At 42.9% G+C, this 22,438-nt stretch overlaps 1 protein-coding gene across 1 annotated transcript in view; it reads left to right on the forward strand.

Annotated features, from left to right (window-relative positions):
• The first annotated feature begins 5,150 nt into the window (after positions 1-5,150).
• LOC139024912 (2-(3-amino-3-carboxypropyl)histidine synthase subunit 1-like) overlaps positions 5,151-22,438 on the forward strand; it is a 32,126-nt gene continuing 14,838 nt past the window's right edge. The window contains exons 1-4 of the mRNA XM_070439894.1: positions 5,151-5,321; positions 12,942-13,098; positions 14,461-14,463; positions 15,013-15,110. Coding sequence (XP_070295995.1) covers positions 5,173-5,321; positions 12,942-13,098; positions 14,461-14,463; positions 15,013-15,110 — 407 coding nt within the window. The 5' untranslated portion in view covers positions 5,151-5,172. The remainder of the gene's footprint in view (positions 5,322-12,941; positions 13,099-14,460; positions 14,464-15,012; positions 15,111-22,438) is intronic.

The raw sequence follows: 22,438 nt of genomic DNA on the forward strand, positions 1-22,438 counted from the left end.
TGATCTTCATCGGAATGCACTCCCAGGAATCCCAGTTCCACAATAAATGTTTGTTTTGTTCGATAAAGTCCATTTATGTCCAAATACTTCCTTTTTTCCCGCACGTTTAGTTTTTGCCTGCCATATGAGTTCTGTTTTACTCACAGACATCATTCAAATAGTTTTAGGAACTTMAGAGTGTTTTCTATCCAAATATACTAATAATATGCATATCTTAGCTTCTGGGCCTGAGTAGCAGGCAGTTTACTCTTGGCACGCTTTTCATCCGAACGTGAAAATAGCGCCCCCAGCCATAAGAAGTTAAGCATGTGTCCGTTAAGCCTATGTTTTTTTGGATTGTTAATCAGCGCGAATTTGGTTGAGCAATAAAAGCCCCACTCATGGTCTTCTTAATATTAACACGTTTTTGACAGTATGGAGCACAATACCACAGAGAAGTTTAAAGGGGAGGAACTCCCTCAAACAKTTATTCCAAAGGCTGGGATCTGCACTATGCAGCTGTTGCAAGAGCACATGTTTCACTGGCTGTCCACTGGTYGCAAAAACAATGATTAATAGGCATTTTAAACTTGTTAAATTAAATTTTGGGGTTAAAATACACATAACCACCACAATCCTTAAGGCGCAAATAGCTAAATGAAAGAGCAGCAGTGTGATTCACATCAATGCTCTATGTAGATARCCTATCAACAATAAGTGATATCCGYATCGCCTGTAGGCTACAACACTGCTGTCGTCCTTACCGCCAAGCGTTTATTTAAGATGGATAATGTTTGGATGCCGACAGAATTCGCACCATTGGAAGACACCGCTTGGGCTGAAACCTACAGAAGCCTATTCCTGCTCTTTTCCCGCGATCCATCAAACACATTAAGGTGTGTCATCATAGTTGTCTCTGACTTGCGGTCAGACTCGCTTAGGCGGAACAAACTTAAACTTGACAAATTTAAAATGCTGATTTGAATGTTATTGAGAAAACAAAGGTGTCCATTTTTTTCCGCAAAGAGCCTTTCTGAATTTAAAAGTAGTCCTAGAATAAATCATTTACTTTTTCAAAAGATCTGTAATCAGATTACAATATGTTTGCTGGTAACGTAACAGATTACAGTTACAGTTTTTTGTAATCAGTTGCATGTAATAATCCGTTACTTCCCAGCCCTGCTCATACACACTAACAGGCTCAGGCGACAGTGAGTACACATAGAAAACGACCCCAGTGTATTAACATAGACACACAATCCTTTGCATTTTAAGACATAGTGGGTTCCTAATAATAGCCATGCTGTACTTATGTTATGATACCCACACACCCCTCCCAGTGTATGGGATTAGATTGGCCAGATAAGTAGAGGAGAGACAGCCATTATAGGAACCCACTCTCACGGGAGAGCAAARCCGTGTGTGTGCGTGCGTGTGTCGGGTGTGTTTGCACTTTGCCCACTAATCTAAAGTGGAGTGTCTTTGATGTGTGTGTGTAGGGGCGGGTGGGGGTGAGATGGGAGAAATAATTGATTATCTTGACTGAGAATTAGCTCCCGGAGTCTCTCACCCTTTCTCTCCCACTCTCTCCTTCTCCCTCCCCACTTTTCTCCCCCTCTCTCCACCTCTCCCCTTCTCTAGTTCCCTCTCTCCCTCTCCATCTCACTCTCTCCTCATGTCAGTGCTCTGAGGGGCAGCATACAACCAACTCATACCTGAGTACAGACCCTGGAAACGGGAAACCAGCAGGAGGCGTCAACAAAATATAATAGTCAGTAATAATGGATAGAAATAAGGGCTGTTGAAGTATCATGGTCCATGGATTACATTTCACTTAATTCATTTTAGTTTGCATATACCAGATTTGACATTTATGAATAGTTTGAAATATCTCTCAGCCTCCAATACTGTCTCTCATAAGTCACCTAAATGCTTGTCTCTTATTGTGTTCAAACATTTATTTGTAAAGTGCATCGGAGGGACCTATTGCTGCGATATCTATTATGTAGAAGTTGAAATGACTTCAGTTGAGTGTAGCTGGGACATTGTGGGATGAGGGATGGTATATTAGTCTCTGAGATGCCCTATGTCTTTAATACATGATATAATCTATATGATTTCAGTAATTAAGAGAAGTATGTTAAAATGGCTGAATGCCTGAGAACAGAGCAGCTATAAGAATAGCTTTAGTAGCAGATGCCCTCAAGTCTAATCCTCCGAATGTCTGCAGACATATTAAGAGCAGAATCAGAGTGTGTTGATGCATAATGCAGGACATACAGCACAGTGTTCACTATTATAGCACAGCAACACTCACTTCTCCTACAAAGGACAATGCAATATGAATGATAGGATAACAAAGGCCCTCATAGGAGTGCTATAGAGCGCTATCCTCTTAAAGCAGAGAAACACATGCAGGGTGTGATGTTGAAAAGCAGGAGGCTCATTGTAGCCAGTGTGATTATAGAGGGACCTTGGAAAAGCAAGCACTCGGCACAATAGTCATCACTCGTCTTTCATTTTCTTCTTGGCTCACAATTACCCTGCTTTTACCCTTTTACCCTTTTACCCTTTTACCCTTTACCCTTTTACCTTTTACCCAGATGCACACGCGCTCACACACACACACATCGCCACGCACACAATCTAGTCTCAGTGACTGAGTGTGTGTGTGTTAGTGGTGCGCGGGTCAGCTGTTTGTTCACCCAACCGCAATTGCTAATAGACCATCCGCAACCACCCGACTGAGATAAATTGAAAATCTGAGGCCTGTGTTTTTTTTAAACCTAAGCTATGTTTTTGTTTATAATTGCCAACATTTTGGTAGGCTATTTTTAGTAAATGTTAGTCTGTTGATTTTAGTCTGTAGTTAGATACATGCAGATTATCTTGGCCTAGAAGACTAAACAAACCYTTGCTCACCAGAAAATGTCCTACATCGATAGAATGAATGCTTCAATCCAGGTGACATCTGTAAAGTTGAGATTTTATCCGTGCTTCTCTTGTGCAGCCAAACGTTTAGGGACCAGGGAGAAAATGCAATAACACAACAAACAAAAAATGGCTAAGATTTTCTGTGCAAAATGTCCAAATGACATCAGTTTGATAGATTTGAAGGGAATGAAATGCTGTGAAAACGACCCAACATATTTCTGACAAGATTTCAGATCGCCTTGGATGCATGTCTTTTTGTGGTTGAAATACATGCAGCTTTTATGATACTGATAAAGATAGCACCTTTACAGACGGTAAATAAATCATATTTCACCACTCCTGTTCCCAAGTAAAAATGTACATTTGATGTATTATTTTTCTGCAGGAGTTAATATTATATTAGGCTATGTGAGAGAGARAAAATCTTTCCCCRTGGCAAAATTTGTAGAATTTCAGCAAACTTAGTTTAAAACTGCAACATTTTCTCTACAACCCATGGTAAAATGTGTGGATAAGACTAGGACCGGCTCTGACTGATACGTGGGTATGGATGTACGCGAACCACTGCGGCCTCTCATGATGATTTCAGAACAGTTATAGGTCCTTTGACATTCCATATTTGATGTCCCCATCTTGTGACTGTTGAATTTGTAGTCGGCACACAACATGTTTCCCAAACATTAGACTACTGTTCTGGCCCTCCCTTCTCTTTTATTTTCAAATCTCCATTTTACAGCTTTTCTCTTATTTAATTAAACTCTGACAATGTCCTTTTTGCCTCAGTGGAACGACGTTAACTTTTTCTGCCCAAATTCCCAAAAGCATTTGGTGATTGCCGTGTATTTGGTGATTGCCATGTACAGTGGGGCAAAAAAGTATTTAGTCAGCCACCAATTGTGCTTAAAAAGATGAGAGGCCTGTAATTTTCATCATAGGTACACTTCAACTATGACAGACAAAATGAGAAAAGAAAAAAAATCCAGAAAATCACATTGTAGGATTTTTAATGAATTTATTTGCAAATTATGGTGGAAAATAAGTATTTGGTCACCTACAAACTTCTTCTTTAAGAGGCTCCTCTGTCCTCCACTCGTTACCTGTATTAATGGCACCTGTTTGAACTTGTTATCAGTATAAAAGACACCTGTCCACAACCTCAAACAGTCACACTGCTTGTTTGTAGGTGACCAAATACTTATTTTCCACCATAATTTTCAAATAAATTCATTAAAAATCCTACAATGTGATTTTCTTGATTTTTTTTTCTAATTTTGTCTGTCATAGTTGTAGTGTACCTATGATGAAAATTACAGGCCTCTCTCATCTTTTTAAGTGGGAGAACTTGCACAATTGGTGGCTGACTAAATACTTTTTTGCCCCACTGTATTTGGTGATTGCCGTGTATTTGGTGATTGCCGTGTATTTGGTGATTGCCGTGTATTTGGTGATTGCCATGTATTTGGTGCACGTACAGTTAGGCCCTAAAGATTAGGCTTATACACTAATGGCAGTTACAAATAATGAAAGAAAAACCTCAATGTAGCCTATAAATGTGAATTGCACAATAATTATACATTTATGGATTGTTTTATGCATCGCTTTCTCTTAATTCAACCCACCCGCCCTTCATCCACACAATATTTCATGACCCTAAACCCAGATATAATCGCGGGGACTGCAGGTTATGAGTTAATGACCACTAGTGCGTGGGTGTGTGTTATTTTGTGTGTGTGTGTCTATGCGTGCAGGCCTGCCTGTCTGTGTGGAGGTTAGTTGTGGCTCCTGGCGGTCCCTGTGGATGCTCACCCACAGCCCGTTCCACACACACTTTCCTAAACGCTGGCTAATCCTCTAATTGTCYGTCTCCCCTTGGGCCTCCGCGAACTCGCCACGGTAACAGAGGCCTGGACCCCTCACTCAGCCAATAGCAGGCCTCCTCCCAGAACACCCCCTGGGATGATAATTGTGTGTGTGTGTGTGCGCCCCTTGAACCCTGCCCCATCACTGGTCTCGGTGGGCCGACTAATAAAACCCCTGGGTTAATTGAAAAGCCTGGTAGTGGATAAACAACATGGGGTCATCACAGGGGTGGTGTTCGGCAGTGTTCCTATACATCAGCAGCCCCTGGTCACACCTTGAACCCCTGAACCCCAGGCATAGGTCCTCTGAGACCACTTTGTTTCACCAGGAGAGAGGGGTGGGGGGGTGGAGAGGAAGGACAGATGGGGAGGGAGAGAGAATTGTTGTTCCACCACAGGTATGCAGGGAGTGTGTTTGTCTTACTGTGTTTGTATTTCTCTCATCCTGTGCCTCTGTGTGTGTTGTGTTTGTATTTATAGCTACCTGGGAGATGGCAGGTTCCACCTGGAGTCCATCATGATTGCCAACCCAGAGATACATGCCTACAGGTAAATAATAACATACACATAATAACCCTTTACCTCCTTACAGTCGTTCCAGTTGGCCTATAGGGCTAAATTGAAATGTGTCTTACAGAAGAAATATGGAAAGCATATGCATAAGTTTGGAGATGAATGGTAAAATTATTAGATTAAAGGTGAGGACAAAACAATGAATCTGGAACAAGACTGAATCCAAACATTACACTGTTGATTTTATGTGTATTATACATTTACTGTACTTTTCGCCACGTTTGTTGATAACTAAATCTGAAAATACTCTGGATACATTCAGTAACATAAGACTATTCCTGGAAAATGTGGGGTAGGTGCAACATAAGACAAACAATGACAAGGGTTTGAGTGAGAGGACTAACTGGTGTCTCCAAGTGGACACACACTTCTCCAGTGTACACAGTTCCTAAGTCATTTTAATTCACTTTTATGGCTCAAAGAAGAGTCTTCAACTAGAAGGTACTATTTTGAGCTCTCCTTGCTGTGCTGTTGAGGAACTAGAGCAAGCAGACTGGTCATTTTATTTGGAGCACAGCCCTGCATCCCTGCCTTTACACAATTACTGTTTACGCATTCCAAAAATGGTCCATTATAAATTGCAATCTGGTCAGTTGGGCATGATTTGAAAGCGTGTTTTATTGCCAACATGGCTAGCTAAGTTACAAAATATGATCTAACAGTGTTAGGCTTTCACAAGGCAATTCAGAGAAGCAGATCATCATTTTGGTGTGCATAGAATAGAGTCACAAGTGCATTCAGGTGCGTGTTCCCCGCCAAATGTCTTTACAATACCACACACAAGCTCATTCTGTTCAGGACAACCTAGGGTATGACGCCATGTCATCTTGTATCTGTACACCAAGCATTGTGAATATGAACGATGACACTGTATACTGCATGAGTTTTATCTGATATGGGATAATGTGAAGATGCATCATCTGGACTAACAGGTTTTGGCTTCCACATCTGGGACTAACAGGTGGTTTGGCTGCCACATCTGGACTAACAGGTGTTTGGCTGCCACATCTGGACTAACAGGTGTTTGGCTTTGCCACATCTGGACTAACAGGTGTTTGGCTTTGCCACATTCTGGACTAACATGTGTTTGGCTTTGCCACATATCTGGACTAACAGAGTGTTGGGCTTGCCACATCTTGGACTAACAGGTGGTTGGCTTGCCACATCGCACTAACAGGTGTTTGGCTTGCCACAGCGGACTAACAGGTGTTTGGCTTGCCAGCAGCTGGAAACGAACAGGTGTTTGGCTTGCCACATCTGGACTAACCAGGTGTTTGGCTTGCCACATTCTGGACTACAGGTGTTGGCTTGCCACATCTGGACTAACAGTGTTTGGCTTGCCACATCTGCGACTAACAAAGGAGTGTTTTGGCTTGCCACAGCTGGACTAACAGGTGTGGTGGCTTGCCACAGCCTTGCACTAACAGGTGTTTTGCTTGCACAGCTGCACAACAGGGTTTTGGGCTTGCCACAGCTGGACTTAAAGGTGTTTGGCTTGCCACAGTGACTAGACACGTGTTTTGGCTTGCACAGCTGGACTACAGGTGTTTGGCTTGCCACAGCTGACAAACAGGTGTTTGGCTTGCCACAGCTGGACTAACAGGTTGTTTTGGCTTGCCACAGCTGGGACTAACAGGTGTTTGGCTTGCCACAGCGCTGGACTAACAGGTGTTTGGCTTGCCACAGCTGACTAACAGGTGTTTGGCTGCCACAGGGACAACAGGTGTTTGGCTCACAGCTGGACTAACAGTGTTTGGCTTGCCACAGCTGGACTAACAGTGTATTGGCTTGCCACAGCTGGGACTAACAGGTGTTTGGCTTGCCACAGCTGGACTAACAGGTGTTTGGCTTGCCACAGCTGGGACTACAGTGTTTGGCTTGCTTGGTATGACATCAAAGCGGCATTGTTATACGTCAATGTCTCATCTTTCAAAATACATTGAGTCCTCTTTATTTACAGCATTTCCCTCTCTGACAACCAAAATGTGCAAAAGTTGCCTAATTAGCGGGGGGGGGGGGGCAACTTCTTGTTGTGCGCGGTGCTCAAGTTCAGAACGGCTGTCAGTCAAAACCAATACTGCGCTGTGAAGCGGAGACCTTGAGCTTTGACATTATATATTGTATGTTACTGTACAGCCACTGCGTTCCAATTTAGACGCTTGTTCCCTCTAAGCTGCGTGCGTGCATGGGCGAGCGGTAGCCCAAAGACTACCGCAAAGCTCTCCTGGACTGCCGCGAAGCTCTCCTGGACTGCCGCGAAGCTCCCCTGGACTGCCGCGCAGCTCCCCTGGACTGCCGTGCAGCTCCCCTGGACTGCCGTGCAGAGCACAGAAGAATATCAGCCCACGGAGAGAAGCACGAGATTGACCTTCAGTCAACTTTCTAGAGTTTTCCCTGTTAACACTATCAACATTTCCCTTCAATGTGACATTTGTGATCGAATCAACACAATATTAGCYACTTTCAATGCAACATACCGAAACAAAACTAACTATGCAAGAGATTATGTTGTCGGCAGAACACATCGGCAGAGGATTTCTGTTGCGCAGGACTCAGTCCGTACTCTACACAGACAGGTGCGGCATAACCAATCAGAACTGCAGTAGGTCTATATGCAAATACACCATTGCCATGAATGTATCTGTGCCATTTACATTGAACTGGACTGTGTTTACAGCATGAGGGGTCGTGAGTAGATGCAGTTGTTTTGAGATCAAAGCGAGAGCTGCGTGTAGCCAAGTGTGCACATTTTGTTCATGTCCTTTCCTATTTGGTGAGTTATTAGCCCAGTTATAGATCATTTGTAGTCAGCAATAGGAGCATGATTGCTTCCTACAAGAGCACAAAATGTGTACATTTCTAGACATCTTTAAAAAGCCAGTCAGGTAAAGCGCTTTTTTTTGTCTTAAAGGGGCGGTGTTGTATTTTGAGACAGGCTTARATAAGCGAAGTAGCCAATAGGCAGAGGGTAGCATAATTTGTCTGATTCTCTGTAATAATGGTATGGGATTAATAATCCATTTTATTTTGTAAAGTGGTTTCTTGCATCAAACAACACAACAACATTTTCAGTCACCTCCTTGTCTGAACGACAAGTGGATAAACAGTCAAGCCCTGCATGTTTTTTCTCTCAAAAGTCTCATGGATTGTAGGCTTACATTGAACACCACACATTGGATGCTACTGTAGGCTGAATGATAGACAAGCTATTTCCATGTTAAAATGTTATGGAATGCATTTTCTCTATAGTTTTTGATGTTAGGCCACTCTGATAGGCCTACATTATGATCAAATAGCCACAGTAGCCTACTTGGCCACTGTTAAAACTGTCATTTAAAGCCGGTACAGCCTCAGTGTTCACAGTAACCATGCACTGGAAGTCGCACAGAATTAACACAACGTTCAAGTTTGCGCTCAGCAGACCTGAAATTAGCTTAGTTCCTGGAAAACATTTGGTGGGAACATTGCGTATCAGTGTCCAAATGTGCTATTTTGAACCCGTATACTGGTACAAGTGTAAAGAGCTAATCAGGCACTGTGTGTTCCATTTACAGTATACTGGTGTACTACAGTGGATGAGTCTGAGGTAGATTGCAGAATGTCGTTATTGTCAGGAATACAGTGCATTTGGAAAGTATTCAGACACCTTCCCTTTTTCCACATTTTGTTACGTTACAGCCTTATTCTAAAATTGATCAAATTAAATGTTTTCCTCATCAATCTACACACAATACCCCATAACAACAAAGCGAAAACAGGTTTTTCGAAAATTGCAAAAAAAACATGCATACCTTATTTACATACAGTACCAGTCAAAAGTTTGGACACACCTACTCATTCCAGTGTTTTTGTTAATTTTTACTATTTTCTATTAAATAACACATATGTAATCACGTAGTAACCAAAAACGTGTTAAACAAATCAAAATATATTTTATATTTTAAGTTCTTCAAAGTAGCCACCCTTTGCCTTGATGACAGCTTTGCAAACTCTTGGTATTCTCTTAACCAGCTTCATGAGTAATGCTTTTCCAACCATCTTGAAGGAGTTCCTATGCATTCTGAGCACTTGTTGACTGATTTTCCTTCACTCTGCAGTCCAACTCATCCCAAACCATCTCAATTGGGTTGAGGTCGGGTGATTGTGGAGGCCAGGTCATCTGATGCAGTACTCCATCACTCTCCTTCTTGGTCAAATAGCCCTTAAACAGCATGGAGGGGTGTTTTGGGTCATTGTCCAGTTGAAAAACAAAAAGCGCAAACCAGATGGGAAGGCATATCACTGCAGAATGCTGTGGTAGCCATGCTGGTTAAGTGTGCCTTGAATTCTAAATAAATCACGACAGTGTCACCACCAAACACCATCACACCTCCTCCTCCATGCTTCACGGTGGGAACCACACACGCGGAGATCATCCGCTCACTTACTCTGCGTCTCACAAAGACATGGCTGTTGCAACCAAAAATCTCAAATTTGGACTCATCAGACCAAATGACAGATTTCCACCGGTCTAATGTCCATTGCTCGTGTTTCTTAGCCCAAGCAAGTCTCTTCTTCTTATTGGTGTGCTTTAGTAGTGGTTTCTTTGCAGCAATTTGACCATGAAGGCCTGATTCAAGGAGTCTCCTCTGAACAGTTGATGTTGAGATGTCTGTTACCTGAACTCTGTGAAGAATTTATTTGGGCTGCATTCTGAGGTGCAGTTAACTCTAATGAACTTATCCTCTGCAGCAGAGGTAAGTCTCTGTCTTTCCTGTGGCGGTCCTCATGAGATCCAATTTCATCATAGCGCTTGATGGTTTTTGCGACTACACTTGAAGAAACTTTTAAAGTTCTTAAAATTTTCCAGATTGACCGACCTTCATGTCTTAAAGTAATGATGGACTGCCATTTCTCTTTGCATATTTGAGCTGTTCTTGCAATAATATGGACTTGGTCTTTTACCAAATAGGGCTATCTTCTGTATTCCACACCTGCCTTGTCACAACACAACTGATTGGCTAAAACACATTAAGAAGGAAAGAAGTTCAACAAATTAACTTTTAACAAGGCACACCTGTTAATTTAAACACATTCCAGGTGACTACCTCATGAAGCTGGTTTAGAGAATGCCAGGAGTGTGCAAAGCTGTCATCAAGGCAACGGGTGGCTACTTTGAAGAATCTAAAATATATTTTGATTTGTTTGACACTTTTTTGGTTACTACATGATTCCATATGTGTAATTTCATAGTTTTGATGTCTTCGCTATTCTACAATGTAGAAAATTGTCAAATTAAAGAAATCCCTTGAATGAGTAGATGTCCAAACTTTTGACTGGTACTGTAAGTATTCAGACTCTTTGCTATGAGACTCAACTCGCCCGGCCAAACTGAACAATCGGGGGTGAAGGGCCTTGGTCAGAGGGGACCAATAACCCGATGGTCACCTTCCAGAAGGACAACCATCTCTGCAGCACTCCACAAATCAGGCCTTTGCCAGACAAAAGCCACTCCTCAGCCACTTAAAGGACTCTAACCAGGAGAAACAAGATTCTCTTTTCTGATGAAACCAAGATTGAACTATTTAGCCTGAATGCCAAGTCTGGAGGAAACCTGGCACCATCCCTACAGTGAAGCATGGTGGTGGCAGCATCATGCTGTGGGGATGTTTTTCAGCGGCCGGGACTGGGAGACTCAAAACTAAAATAAACTATAATTTTATTTGTCACGTGCCGAATAAAACTGGTGTAGTAGACCTTACAGTGAAAAGCTTACTTACAAGCCCTTAACCAACAATGCAGTTTTAAGATAAATAAGTGTTAAATTATWTACAAAAATAAACTGAAGAAATAATAAATAAAATTATAATTAAGTAGAAAAATTACAAATAATTAAGGTGCAATAATATAATAATGTAACAGTAGAGAGGCAATATACAGGGGGTACCGGTACAGAGTCAATGGGCTGGGGCACAGGTTATTCGAGGTAATTGAGTTAATATGTACATGTAGGTAGAGGTACATGGACTATGCATGGATAATAAACAGAGTAGCAGCAGCGTAAAAATGGGGGTGGGGGGATGCGTGTGGTAGCAGAGAGAACAGTCTATGACTAGGGTGTCTGGAGTCTTTGACAATTTTTAGGGCCTTCCTCTGACACCGCCTGGTATAGAGGTCCTGGATGGCAGGAAGCTTCGCCCCGGTGATGATCTTGGCCATACTTGCTACCCTCTGTAGTGACTTGCGATCGGAGGACGAGCAGTTGCCATACCAGGCGGTGATGCAACCAGTCAGGATGCTCTCGATGGTGCAGCTGTAAAGCTTTTTGAGGATCTGAGGACCCATGCCAAATCTTTTCAGTCTCCTGAGGGGGAATAGGCTTTGTCGTGCCCTCTTCACGACTGTCTTGGTGTGTTTGGACCATGAGAGTTTGTTGGTGATGTGGACACCAAGGAACTTGAAGCTCTCAACCTGCTCCGCAACAGCCCCGTTGATGAGAATGGGGGTGTGCTTGGCCCTCCTTTTCCTGTAGTCCACATCATCTCCTTTGTCTTGATCCTGTTGAGGGAGAGGTTGTTGTCCTGGCACCACTGTCTCATTGTTGTTGGTGATCAGGCCTACCACTATTGTGTCGTCGACTAGTCAGGATCGAGGGAAAGATGAACGGAGCAAAGTACAGAGAGAGACTTTATAAAAATCTTCTCCAGAGCACTCAGGATGTCAGACTGGGGCGACAACCCTAAGCACACAGCCAATACAATGCAGGAGTGGCTTTGGGACAAGTCTCTGAATGTCCTTGAGTGGCCCAGCCAGAGCCCAGACTTGAACACGATCTAACATCTCTGGAGAGACCTTAAAATAGCTGTGCAGCGACGCTCCCCATCCAACCTGACCGAGCTTGAGASTATCTGCAGAGAAGAAGGGGAGAAACTCCCCTAATACAGGTGTTCTAAGGCCAAAGGTGCTTCAACAAAGTACTGAGTAAAGGGTCTGAATACTTATGTAAATGTGATATTTCAGTTTGTTATTTTTAATACATTTGCAAAAATGTCTAAAAACCTGTTTTTGCTTTGTAAATATGGGGTATTGTGTGTAGGTTGATGACGAAAAAAAGCATTTCATTAATTTTAGAATAAGGCTGTAACAAAATGTGGAAAGAAATCAAGAGGTCTGAATACTTTCCGAATGGACTGTATACAGGATTAATGTGATGTGGTTCACCTTGTAGGAGGTTGTCATTATGGTGTCATTGCCACTCAGCTGTTTTGGTGGGAAACAATTGATATGAGATGGGGTTTGTTGTATACATGTATGCACTACTGMCCTCCTCTCGGTCTCTAATAAAGATGCTCATCTCAAGATGTGCTGAGCTGAGCTCTCCTAGTAGAGAGAAAGATTTGTTTCTCTAAAATGCCTCTTCTCTCATATAACTGCCTTAATACTTGATGGATTTTCATGATTGGATTTTCTCTTGCGCTTCTATCCTCGAGGTAGATACCAGTTGTGAACAATACACACTAATGTGCATGTTTTGTGTGTTTGTGTATAATTGCAAATGCCTGTGCTTTTGTGTGTATGTCTGTGCACTCGTGTGCTTGTGTGTATGTGTGTGTTTAGGTACGACCCGTACAGTAAGATATTYTCCAGGGAGTACTATGACCATGAAGCCATGCGGTCCATCCGGCTCCAGGCCATCGACAAGGCTCGCTCTGCCAAGAGATGGGGCCTGATCCTGGGCACGCTGGGCCGGCAGGGCAGTCCTAAGGTCATGGAGGTATGAGCCTGCGTCTCGGAGATCTCACACTTATCCTGATTCTACCCCTCCCTCACACACTGAGACCTTCACTTATGCAATAATGTGTAATACATTTTGTGGGGCACAGCTTCTCTTAGCAGCTCAATGCACCTGTGGAGACTATAGAGTGTAAAGCCAAACCTCACCCCTCCAACAGTTGGCATTTGGATGTTCTGTGCGTGTGTGCCTGGGGTTCTTAATCGGTCCTACATGGGGGGGTTATTGGATCCCATTCTAGCCTGCTCTCAAGCCCTCTTCTTCCCCCCTCCTTCCTCCTCTCAGCACTCTTCTCTTTGTTCTCTCCTCTGTTTGATCTGCCCGCTTCTTGTTTTCCTCTCATGCGTTGTGTTTGACTTTGTTTGGGATTCTTCCTCCACGTCCTCGCCTCATCCTTTTCTCTAATTGGTATGCTGGAAGGAAGAGACAGAGAGGGGGGGTGAGACTGAGAGAATCATAGTGTTCTCTGGCATCTCTCCTCTCCTCTTGCTGTCAGATTATATTTTAAAACCAAACCTTTCCCCCACAATTTTCAAACCTGTATGAAAACCTCTCCTCTTATCCACATACAGTAGTCAGACAGAGAGATGAAGTTATTCCAAAATAACGTTTTTTTTTTTTTTTTTTTTTTACAGTAGCTGGATTTGAATCTGTCCCACTGGTTCTACCCCTCGTTGGGCCAATGTGTAGATGAAGTGGTTGAGTTGTGTGATAGGCCTTTGTCTGGACAGGACTGGATAATCTTAGATAGCAACCCAGGCTGTCATAGTAAAGGGTGAGAACTAACCCACTAGGGAACGGAGAATCACAGTGTGGCTGGCTGCAGAGGTTTACCTCTCTCTATACTAACCATTAGGGGATCTTTTTGAAGTCGACGTTCTGAGGGGAAAAACATCCACTCACCTTTTAATGCACTGCGTGTGTGTCTTGACTCTCTGTGGTAACACTTTTGGTCCAGCGGGCCCTCTTCAAAGACGTTCACCAACACAGAAGGAAGTTCAGTCCCAGAACTGGCTCAACGCTTTTATCTAGTGATGTTATTGGGCGGTGATGTGTTTTATCTAGTGATGTTATTTGGGCGGTGATGTGATGTTATTGGGCGGGATGTGTTTTTATCTAGTGATGTTATTGGCGTGATGTGTTTTAATCTAGTTGATGTTATTGGGCGGTGATTGTGAATGTTATTGGGCGTGATTGTGTTTTATCTAGTGATGTTATTGGCGTGGATGTGTTTTAATCTAGTGATTGTTATTGGGCGGTGATGGTGTTTTTTCTAGTGATGTTATTGGGTGGTTTTCTCCAGTGTTGCTGGGCTCCATCATTGAGAGCATTGGGTTATATTAGCATATCTAATTATTAGCTGTTTAACTAACCTATAAACACTAACTTTGGAGTCTAAAGGACCTGGTGAAGGACCCTCCACTGGAATAAAAACAGCAGAACATCTATTGAAAGGGAGGAAGGAGTGGGGGGTGTGCGTAGTGTTTGTCTGTGGTTTGTATTAGTATAGCAGGCCAACACAGCTGGTCCCTTGTGAGTCCGAAGACGCTGCACAAACACACACTTGTTCTTCGGTGGACTCGGCCAAAGCTAATGTGACCATCCCTCCTGCTCTACGCCTCCACTCTCATGTACTCCTCACTCTTTGTAATTTCTCTCTCTACATCTCGCTCTCCGTCGCTCTCTCGTCTCTCTCTCTCTCTTCTCTCTCTCTCTCTCTCTCTCTCTCTCTCCTCTCTCTCAACTCACTGCACTCACTCCCTCACTCAACTCACTCACTCACTCACATCAACTCACTCACTCACTCAACCACGGTCACTCACCTCACTCAAGTCAACTCACTCACGTCACTCTCACTCTCACTTTTCTCTCACTTTCTCTCTCCATTATAGCAACCTGGAATCCAAGCTTGAGTCTCTTGGCAAGTCCTTCACTCGAGTGCTGCTGTCTGAGATTTTCCCCAGCAAGCTGGACCTGATGGCAGAAGTGGATGCGTGAGTCTACAGCACACACACACACACGCTCACACACGCATGCACACACACACACACACACACACACACAAACACACACACAGTGAAAGGCTCTCTGTTATCCAGCTCTGTTATCCAGCGAGGCACAGTTATAATTGTCTTTAATAGAAAACTCCAAAAGTTTCTTAAGTGAAATGTCAACCGCTCGTGTTTCAAGCTCCAGTTGCTTTGTTTTCTATGACTGTCTGGCAGAAAGCAGGAAAGGAGGAGTGTGTATTTGTATATTTGAGACACAAATACACACATTCTCCACAGTCCACACWCTCAGCAGATTGGCCTCTCACTGTGGAGTAATGAGTACTGCGATGTGTGAGGGAGGAGTGGGTGAAGGAGGGACAGAAGGTCTGAAAGAGATGGAGAGAAAGAAGGAGGGAGAGAGATCGGGGGATGCAGAGGTAGTTGAGGAGGTTGTGTTGAAACGGGAGAGAGCGTGATAAAATGAGGTGTTGCTGCTCTTGTTTTTTGGGCTCTGATCTGATCTCACCACTCTCCGAGGCAGTTACACACAACAGTGAATTCATAAGCCCGGCACGACTCAAACCGGCAAAATATTCACACCCTTCACCCGAGGCGATTCACAGGCACCTGTTTAGACAGCTCAGTGGCCGCAGATTAAGTACTCAGGGAGGGAAGGAAAATAAGTGCTTTTGAAATGCAGAGAGCTGCCAGAGTGGGGTCGCTCAGTCAGTAGTTAGTAGAGTGGTGTGACAAGGCTGACTGGCGTCATGGCTCTGACAGACGTCACAGGACAGACACAAAGTTCATGATATCACAGGGTTGATGTAGCAGGGATGACTCAAAAGGGCTCACAGTCAGTACATAGTCATCATTCCTTTCGTTTCAGCCATATGACACCAAAGGGCGGACTGGCATTGCAGTGATGACATTAAAGGAATTCTGTTACAGGGAAGGCGTGATAGGAATGGCGTGACGGCTGACATTACAGGGCTTATCTCAGTGCTACAAGGCTCTCAGCAGGACCCCAGGTAATGAGACKGGTCCTGRGGTGGCTCTGCAGAGGTGTTAGAGGGCCAGTAATGGCCTGATCAGAAATACMCATTTCAGACAGAAGATGTGGTATATTACATGTAACAAATAAATATAAGGCAATGTTTATATGACCCCTTTCAAACATCCCCTTATTTACCACTTTCTTGCAGGTATACCCCTTTTATACAACTGGCAAATTGGGAGGGGCGTGTTGTCATAAMCTAGAGGCTGTTTGCATTGCAAATTAGAGAGGTGTTAAACAATGGGAGGTGTTAAGGCATTTACACAGACCTGACACCTGTGTTTTGATTACAGGGTCTGTGAAAATGCAGGAAACATGACTAAGTTTTTAGGTGGCAGGATAAAAGAAGCAGGCGTGGTACATTAGTGGGGTCTTTGTCTGTRTATGAAAGGGCTAGAAGTGACTAGGGGGGTGTTAGTTGAGATTTGACTTTTKTAGGTAGGCAATCTGGAAGGGTCAGCAAGATGAGTGAGATTGGCCCACAGCAGGATATGACTAGCCTAGACAGATACTTTAACCACTGGACTAACTAACTCAGTGTTGGTTGTGATTCTCTGAACTTTCCTCTATTTAGCCTACCAGTATTTGGAATTAGTTTTGGTGGAGAGTTTCTACCTCCATTGATTCCTGAGTTAGACAAAAACACAAACACCCTGAAGGAGACAGAAATAGGAAGTTTTGAAAGGAAGTTTGGTTTGTGTTCTGATCCCACATTGGGGACAGTGCTTACCTGTGGGCACAGAATCAAAGGCAGCACACTGGCTGTGGAGAGAAGTGCAGAAAGAGAAGGGAGGGAGAGAGGGAAGGTGTACTAGCCCACACAGTGCAGCAAAGAAGGCCCACCCCCAGCCTTTCTCTCCCATTAGTGACACACCACACACACTTCGACATACAGAGAAACCATTAGCAAACACTTTAAAGTGTGTAATTAGACTGTCCCCGGGCTGGTTTAGAACCGTTGTGTAGATATATGGCACATACACACATTTATATCAACTGGATCGCAAATACCTTGCCATGTCTAATGCCAATTTACCGCAAATCATCTGCATTTCCTTTTCATCCATATGCCAATCAACGTTCCTGATTTAATATTTTTTATTTTATTCAAGTGACTCACTCTAGTCCATTGTCCTGAGAGATCGAGAGATCGAGAGAAGAGGTTAATTGTTTTTTCCGGTCTTGGTTCAGGCTGCTAGAATAATTGAAAGGCAGCAGCCTTATAGGTGGAAGGAGGTCTGCGTAAGTGTGCATCACAAATGTCCCCCTATTCCCTATATTGTGCACTACTTTTGACCATAGCCGTTTGCTGTAGAGGGAATAGGGTGTCATTTGGGATGCATGGTAACTGTTACTGGGGCTAATGGAGCAGAGAAGCTAATGTAGCAGGGTGTGGACAGGGCCTTAGTTCACACTGGGAACACTGGGGAACCCTTCAGGTCCTGTGGTCACCTCAACCCTGCTCGCCCCTGACTGCCTCCCAAATGGCTCCCTATTTGGTGCACTACTTTTGACCAGGGCCTCTGGGGCACTATATAGGGAAAAGGTGCCATTTGGGATGCAAGCTCTGTGTGGCCACCCCCCTTCCCTCTAATTAGGTCTGCTTATCAGGCTATCCTCCCTCTACCTCAGCTCACTGCAGGGTCCCCCATTCACAGAGAGTCATCAGGATTCTATTCACTTACTGATGGTCTTATTCACAGGGCATGACTTGAGGCATCAGCATGGCACCCTGCTCTCCTTCCTGTTCCCCTACACCCAGAGGGCTGCTAGGAAATGGACAGGGGAAATGGGGACACGTTCAGAGGCAGCGGCTGTAGTAGATAGACATAAAATGGCGCTGACAGAGGGCTGCCTCGCTTCTAGTTCTTAGGGAAATCTGCACTATTTTTGTTTTATTGTGTATTATTTCTTACAGTGTTAGCCCAGAAAATCTTAAGTGTAATTACATACAGCCGGGAAGAACTATTAGATATCAGAGTGGCGTCAACTTACCAGCACTACACTACTGACCCAAAACAATGTCGCCGGAGAAGAGGTAGACGGAGAGGTCTTCTGGTCAGACTACGGAGGTGCGCACACCACCCACCGCTTCCGAGTATGTTACTCGCTAATGTCCAGTCTCTAGATAACAAGGTAGATGAAATTAGGGAAAGAGTTGCTTTCCAGAGAGACATCAGGGATTGTAACATACTCTGTTTCATGGAAACATGGCTCTCTCGGAATAAGCTCTCAGCTTGGCTCTCTCGGAACAGCCACCTGGATTCTTTGTACGTCGCGCCAACAGGAATAAATATCTTTCCGGGAGGAAGAAGGGCAGGGGTGTATGTTTCATGATTAACGACTCATGGTGTAATTGTAACATCATACAGGAACTCAAGTCCTTTCGTTCACCTGACCTAGAATTCCTCACAATCAAATGCCGTCCGTATTATCTCCCAAGAGAATTATCCGCTGTTATTGTCACAGCCGTGTTTATGAAATGGTCCACCCACACAGACAGTGTGGTGAAGAAGGCGCAACAGTGCCTCTTCAACCTCAGGAGGCTGAAGAAATTTGGCTTGTCCCCTAAAACCCTCACAAACCTTTACAGATGCACAATTGAGAGCATCCTGTCGGGCTGTATCACAGCCTGGTACGGCAACTGCTCCGCCCACAACCGCAAGGCTCTCCAGAGGGTAGTGCAGTCTGCACACCGCATCACCGGGGGGAAACTACCTACCCTCCAGGACACCTACAGCACCCGATGTCACAGGAAGGCCAAAAAGATCATCAAGACAACAACCACCCGAGCCACTGCCTGTTCAACCCACTACCATACAGAAGAAGGCGAGGTCAGTACAGGTGCATCAAAGCTGGAACCGAGAGACTGAAAAACAGCTTCTATCTCAAGGCCATCAGACTGTTAAACAGCCATCACTAACATTGCCTACATACAGACTTGAAATCATTGGCCACTTTWACCTTTCAGGGCTACCCATCCCGGATCCGGGAGCATCCTCATAAAAAAAGCTGGCTAGCATAGCCTAGCCTAACGGGACAGGGATATCATATAATATAATTTCATGAAATCACAAGTCCAATACAGCAAATGAAAGATAAACATCTTGTGAATCCAGCCATCATTTCCGATTTTTAAAATGTTTTACAGCGAAAACACAATATGTATTTATATTAGCAGTTATCGGTCACAGCACACATGTTTAAGCACAACGTTATTTGGTCACATACACATGTTAGCACACGTTATGGCAACATACACAATGTTTAGCACGTTATGTCAATTATCACATGGTTAAGCAGATGTTATGGTCACATACACATGGTTTAGGTCAATGTTATTGGCACATACAACATGTTTAGCAATGTTATTGGTCAATACACACGTTTTAGCAAGATGTTATTGGTCATCACAGTACAGTTTATCAGATGTTATTGGTCACACACAGTAACGTGATTAGACAGATGTTTATTGGTCACATACAGTAACTGTGTTTAGCAAGATGTTATTGGTCACATACACAGTATGCCAGAGATGTTATTGGTCACATACAGCATGTATTAGCAGATGTTATTGTCACATACAGTTTACAGCGTGCATTGAGTGTATTGAGGTCACATACAGCACGTTTTAGCAGATTTATTGGACACACACATGTTAGCACATGTATTGGCACATACACATGTTTACGCAGATGTTACATTGGTCACATACCCATTTTAGAGTCAGTTATTCGGTCCACATACACACATGTTTAGTCACAACTTATTGGTCACATACACATGTTTAGCACACGTTATTGGTACTACATACACAGTTTAAGCACGTTATTGGGTCCCATACACATGTTAGTCAGATGTTATTGGTCATCCAACATGTTTAGCAGATGTTATTGGTCACATACACTGTTTACAATTTATTGTCACCATAACATGTTTAGCTAGAGTAATTGGTCACATACACATTTAGGCAGATTGTATTGGTCACATACACATGTTTAGGCAAGATGTTATGGCACTCCACAGTTAGGCAGATTATTGGTCCACATACACATGTTTAGCAGATGTTATTGGTCACATACAATTTTAGCTAATGTTATTGTTCCATACACACGTTAGCAAGCATGTTATGGTCACAATACAACATGTTTAGCAAGTAATTGTCACACACACATGTTTAGCAACATGTTATTGTCACATAACACATGTTTAGCAGATGTTTTGACATACACATGTTTAGCAGATTTATTGGTCCACATACATCACTTTTAGTCACGTTATTTGTTCAACTACACACATTTAAGCACACTTATTGGTCCACAACACATGTTTAGCACGTTCTTGGTCAACACAACTGTTTAGCACATGTTATTGGGTCACATACACAGGTTTAGCAGATGTTATTTGTCACATACACATTTTAAGCAGAAGTTATTGGTCACATACACATTTTTAGCACGTTATTTGGTCCCACACGCATGTTCTAAGCACAGTTTATTGGTCACATACACATGGTTAGCAGATGTTATGGGTCACATACACATGTAAGCAAATTATTGTCACATACACATGTTTTAGCAGAGTATTGTGACAATGTTTAGCAGATGTTATGTGTCACACACACATTGTTAGCACAGGTTATGTGGTCCACACCATGTTTAGCCACATTTTTGTCACTACACACATGTTTAGCAATTTTTGGTCAACACACACATGTTTAGCACATGTTAATGGTCACATACACATGTTAGCACATGTGTATGTGTCACAACACATGTTACACATGTATTGGTCACATACACATGTTAAAGCAGATGTTATTGGTCACATATCACATCTTTAGTGCAGAATTTATTGGCCCGCTACACATGGTTAGCACATTTTTGGTCACATACACATGTTAGCAGATGTTATTGGTCCATAACACCTTTTAGCAGATGTTATTGGTCACATACACCTGTTTTAAGCAGATGTTGGTACACATATCACTGGTTAGCACAGTGTTATTGGTCAATACACATGTTAGCAATGTTATTGTCCAGACACTGGTTAGCACATGTTAGCACAAACATGTATGGTTATTGCTCACATACACATGTTTAACACATGTTATTGGTCACATACACATGTTAGCAGAGTTATTGGTCACATACACAGTGTTAGCAGATGTTATTGGTCACATACACATGGTTAGCAGATGTTATTGGTCACATACACATTTTAGCAGATGTTATTGGTCACATACACATGGTTAGCAGATGTTATTGGTCACATACACATGTTTAGCAGATGTTATTGGTCACATACACGTTAGCAGATTTATTTGGTCACATACATCATGTTAGCAGATTTTGTCACATACAAGGTTAGTCAGATGTTATTGTCACATACAACATGGTTTAGCAGAGTGTTATTGGTCACATACACATGGTTAGCAAGACATGTTATTGGTCACAATACACATGTTAGCAGAATGTTTATTCGGTCACAATAAATGGTAGCAGATGTTTATTGTGAGCAATGTAGGAAATGTGCTTTCTAGAACATACGTGTGCACAGTATCTAACAGGTATTCTAACAACTTCACACAACAACCCTAATACACACCAATCTAAGTAAAGGGAATATAGAATATATACAAATAAATATATGGATGAGCAATGACAGAGCGGCATAGGCAAGATGCAATAGATGGTATAAACACAGTATAAACATATGAGATGGTAATGCAAGATATGTAAACATTATTAAATGTTGGCATTGTTAAGTGACCAGTGATCCATTTATTAAAACTTCTTCTTAATAGGGGGCGCTGTTTTCACTTTGGAAAAATCGTGCCCAAATTAAACGGCCTCGTACTCTGTTCTAGATCATACAATAGTGCATATTATTATTACTATTGGATAGAAAACACTCTGAAGTTTCTAAAACTGTTTGAATTATATCTGTGAGTAAAACAGAACTAATTGGAAGCAAACTTCCATATAGAAGTGAAAATTCTGAAAATGAGGCTCTGTGTCAGGGCCTGCCTATTAACTGGCTTTTATTTATGGATCTGTATGCACTTCATACGCCTTCCACTAGATGTCAACAGGCAGTAGAAGGTTGAATGGGGTGTCTAGCTTGATGTGAGGCCGAAAAAGAGCTTTGGAGTGACGGTCCGCTCTTTGTCAGTTTTCAACTGCGCGCGGGAACCTCACATTGTCTTCTGAAAAGCGTTCGGTTATACACAACAGATTGCTCCGGCTCTGATTTTATTGGATACATATGGACCGAA

The sequence above is a fragment of the Salvelinus sp. IW2-2015 genome, unplaced genomic scaffold, assembly GCF_002910315.2.
Source record: "Salvelinus sp. IW2-2015 unplaced genomic scaffold, ASM291031v2 Un_scaffold2007, whole genome shotgun sequence".
Lineage (NCBI taxonomy): Eukaryota > Metazoa > Chordata > Actinopteri > Salmoniformes > Salmonidae > Salvelinus > Salvelinus sp. IW2-2015.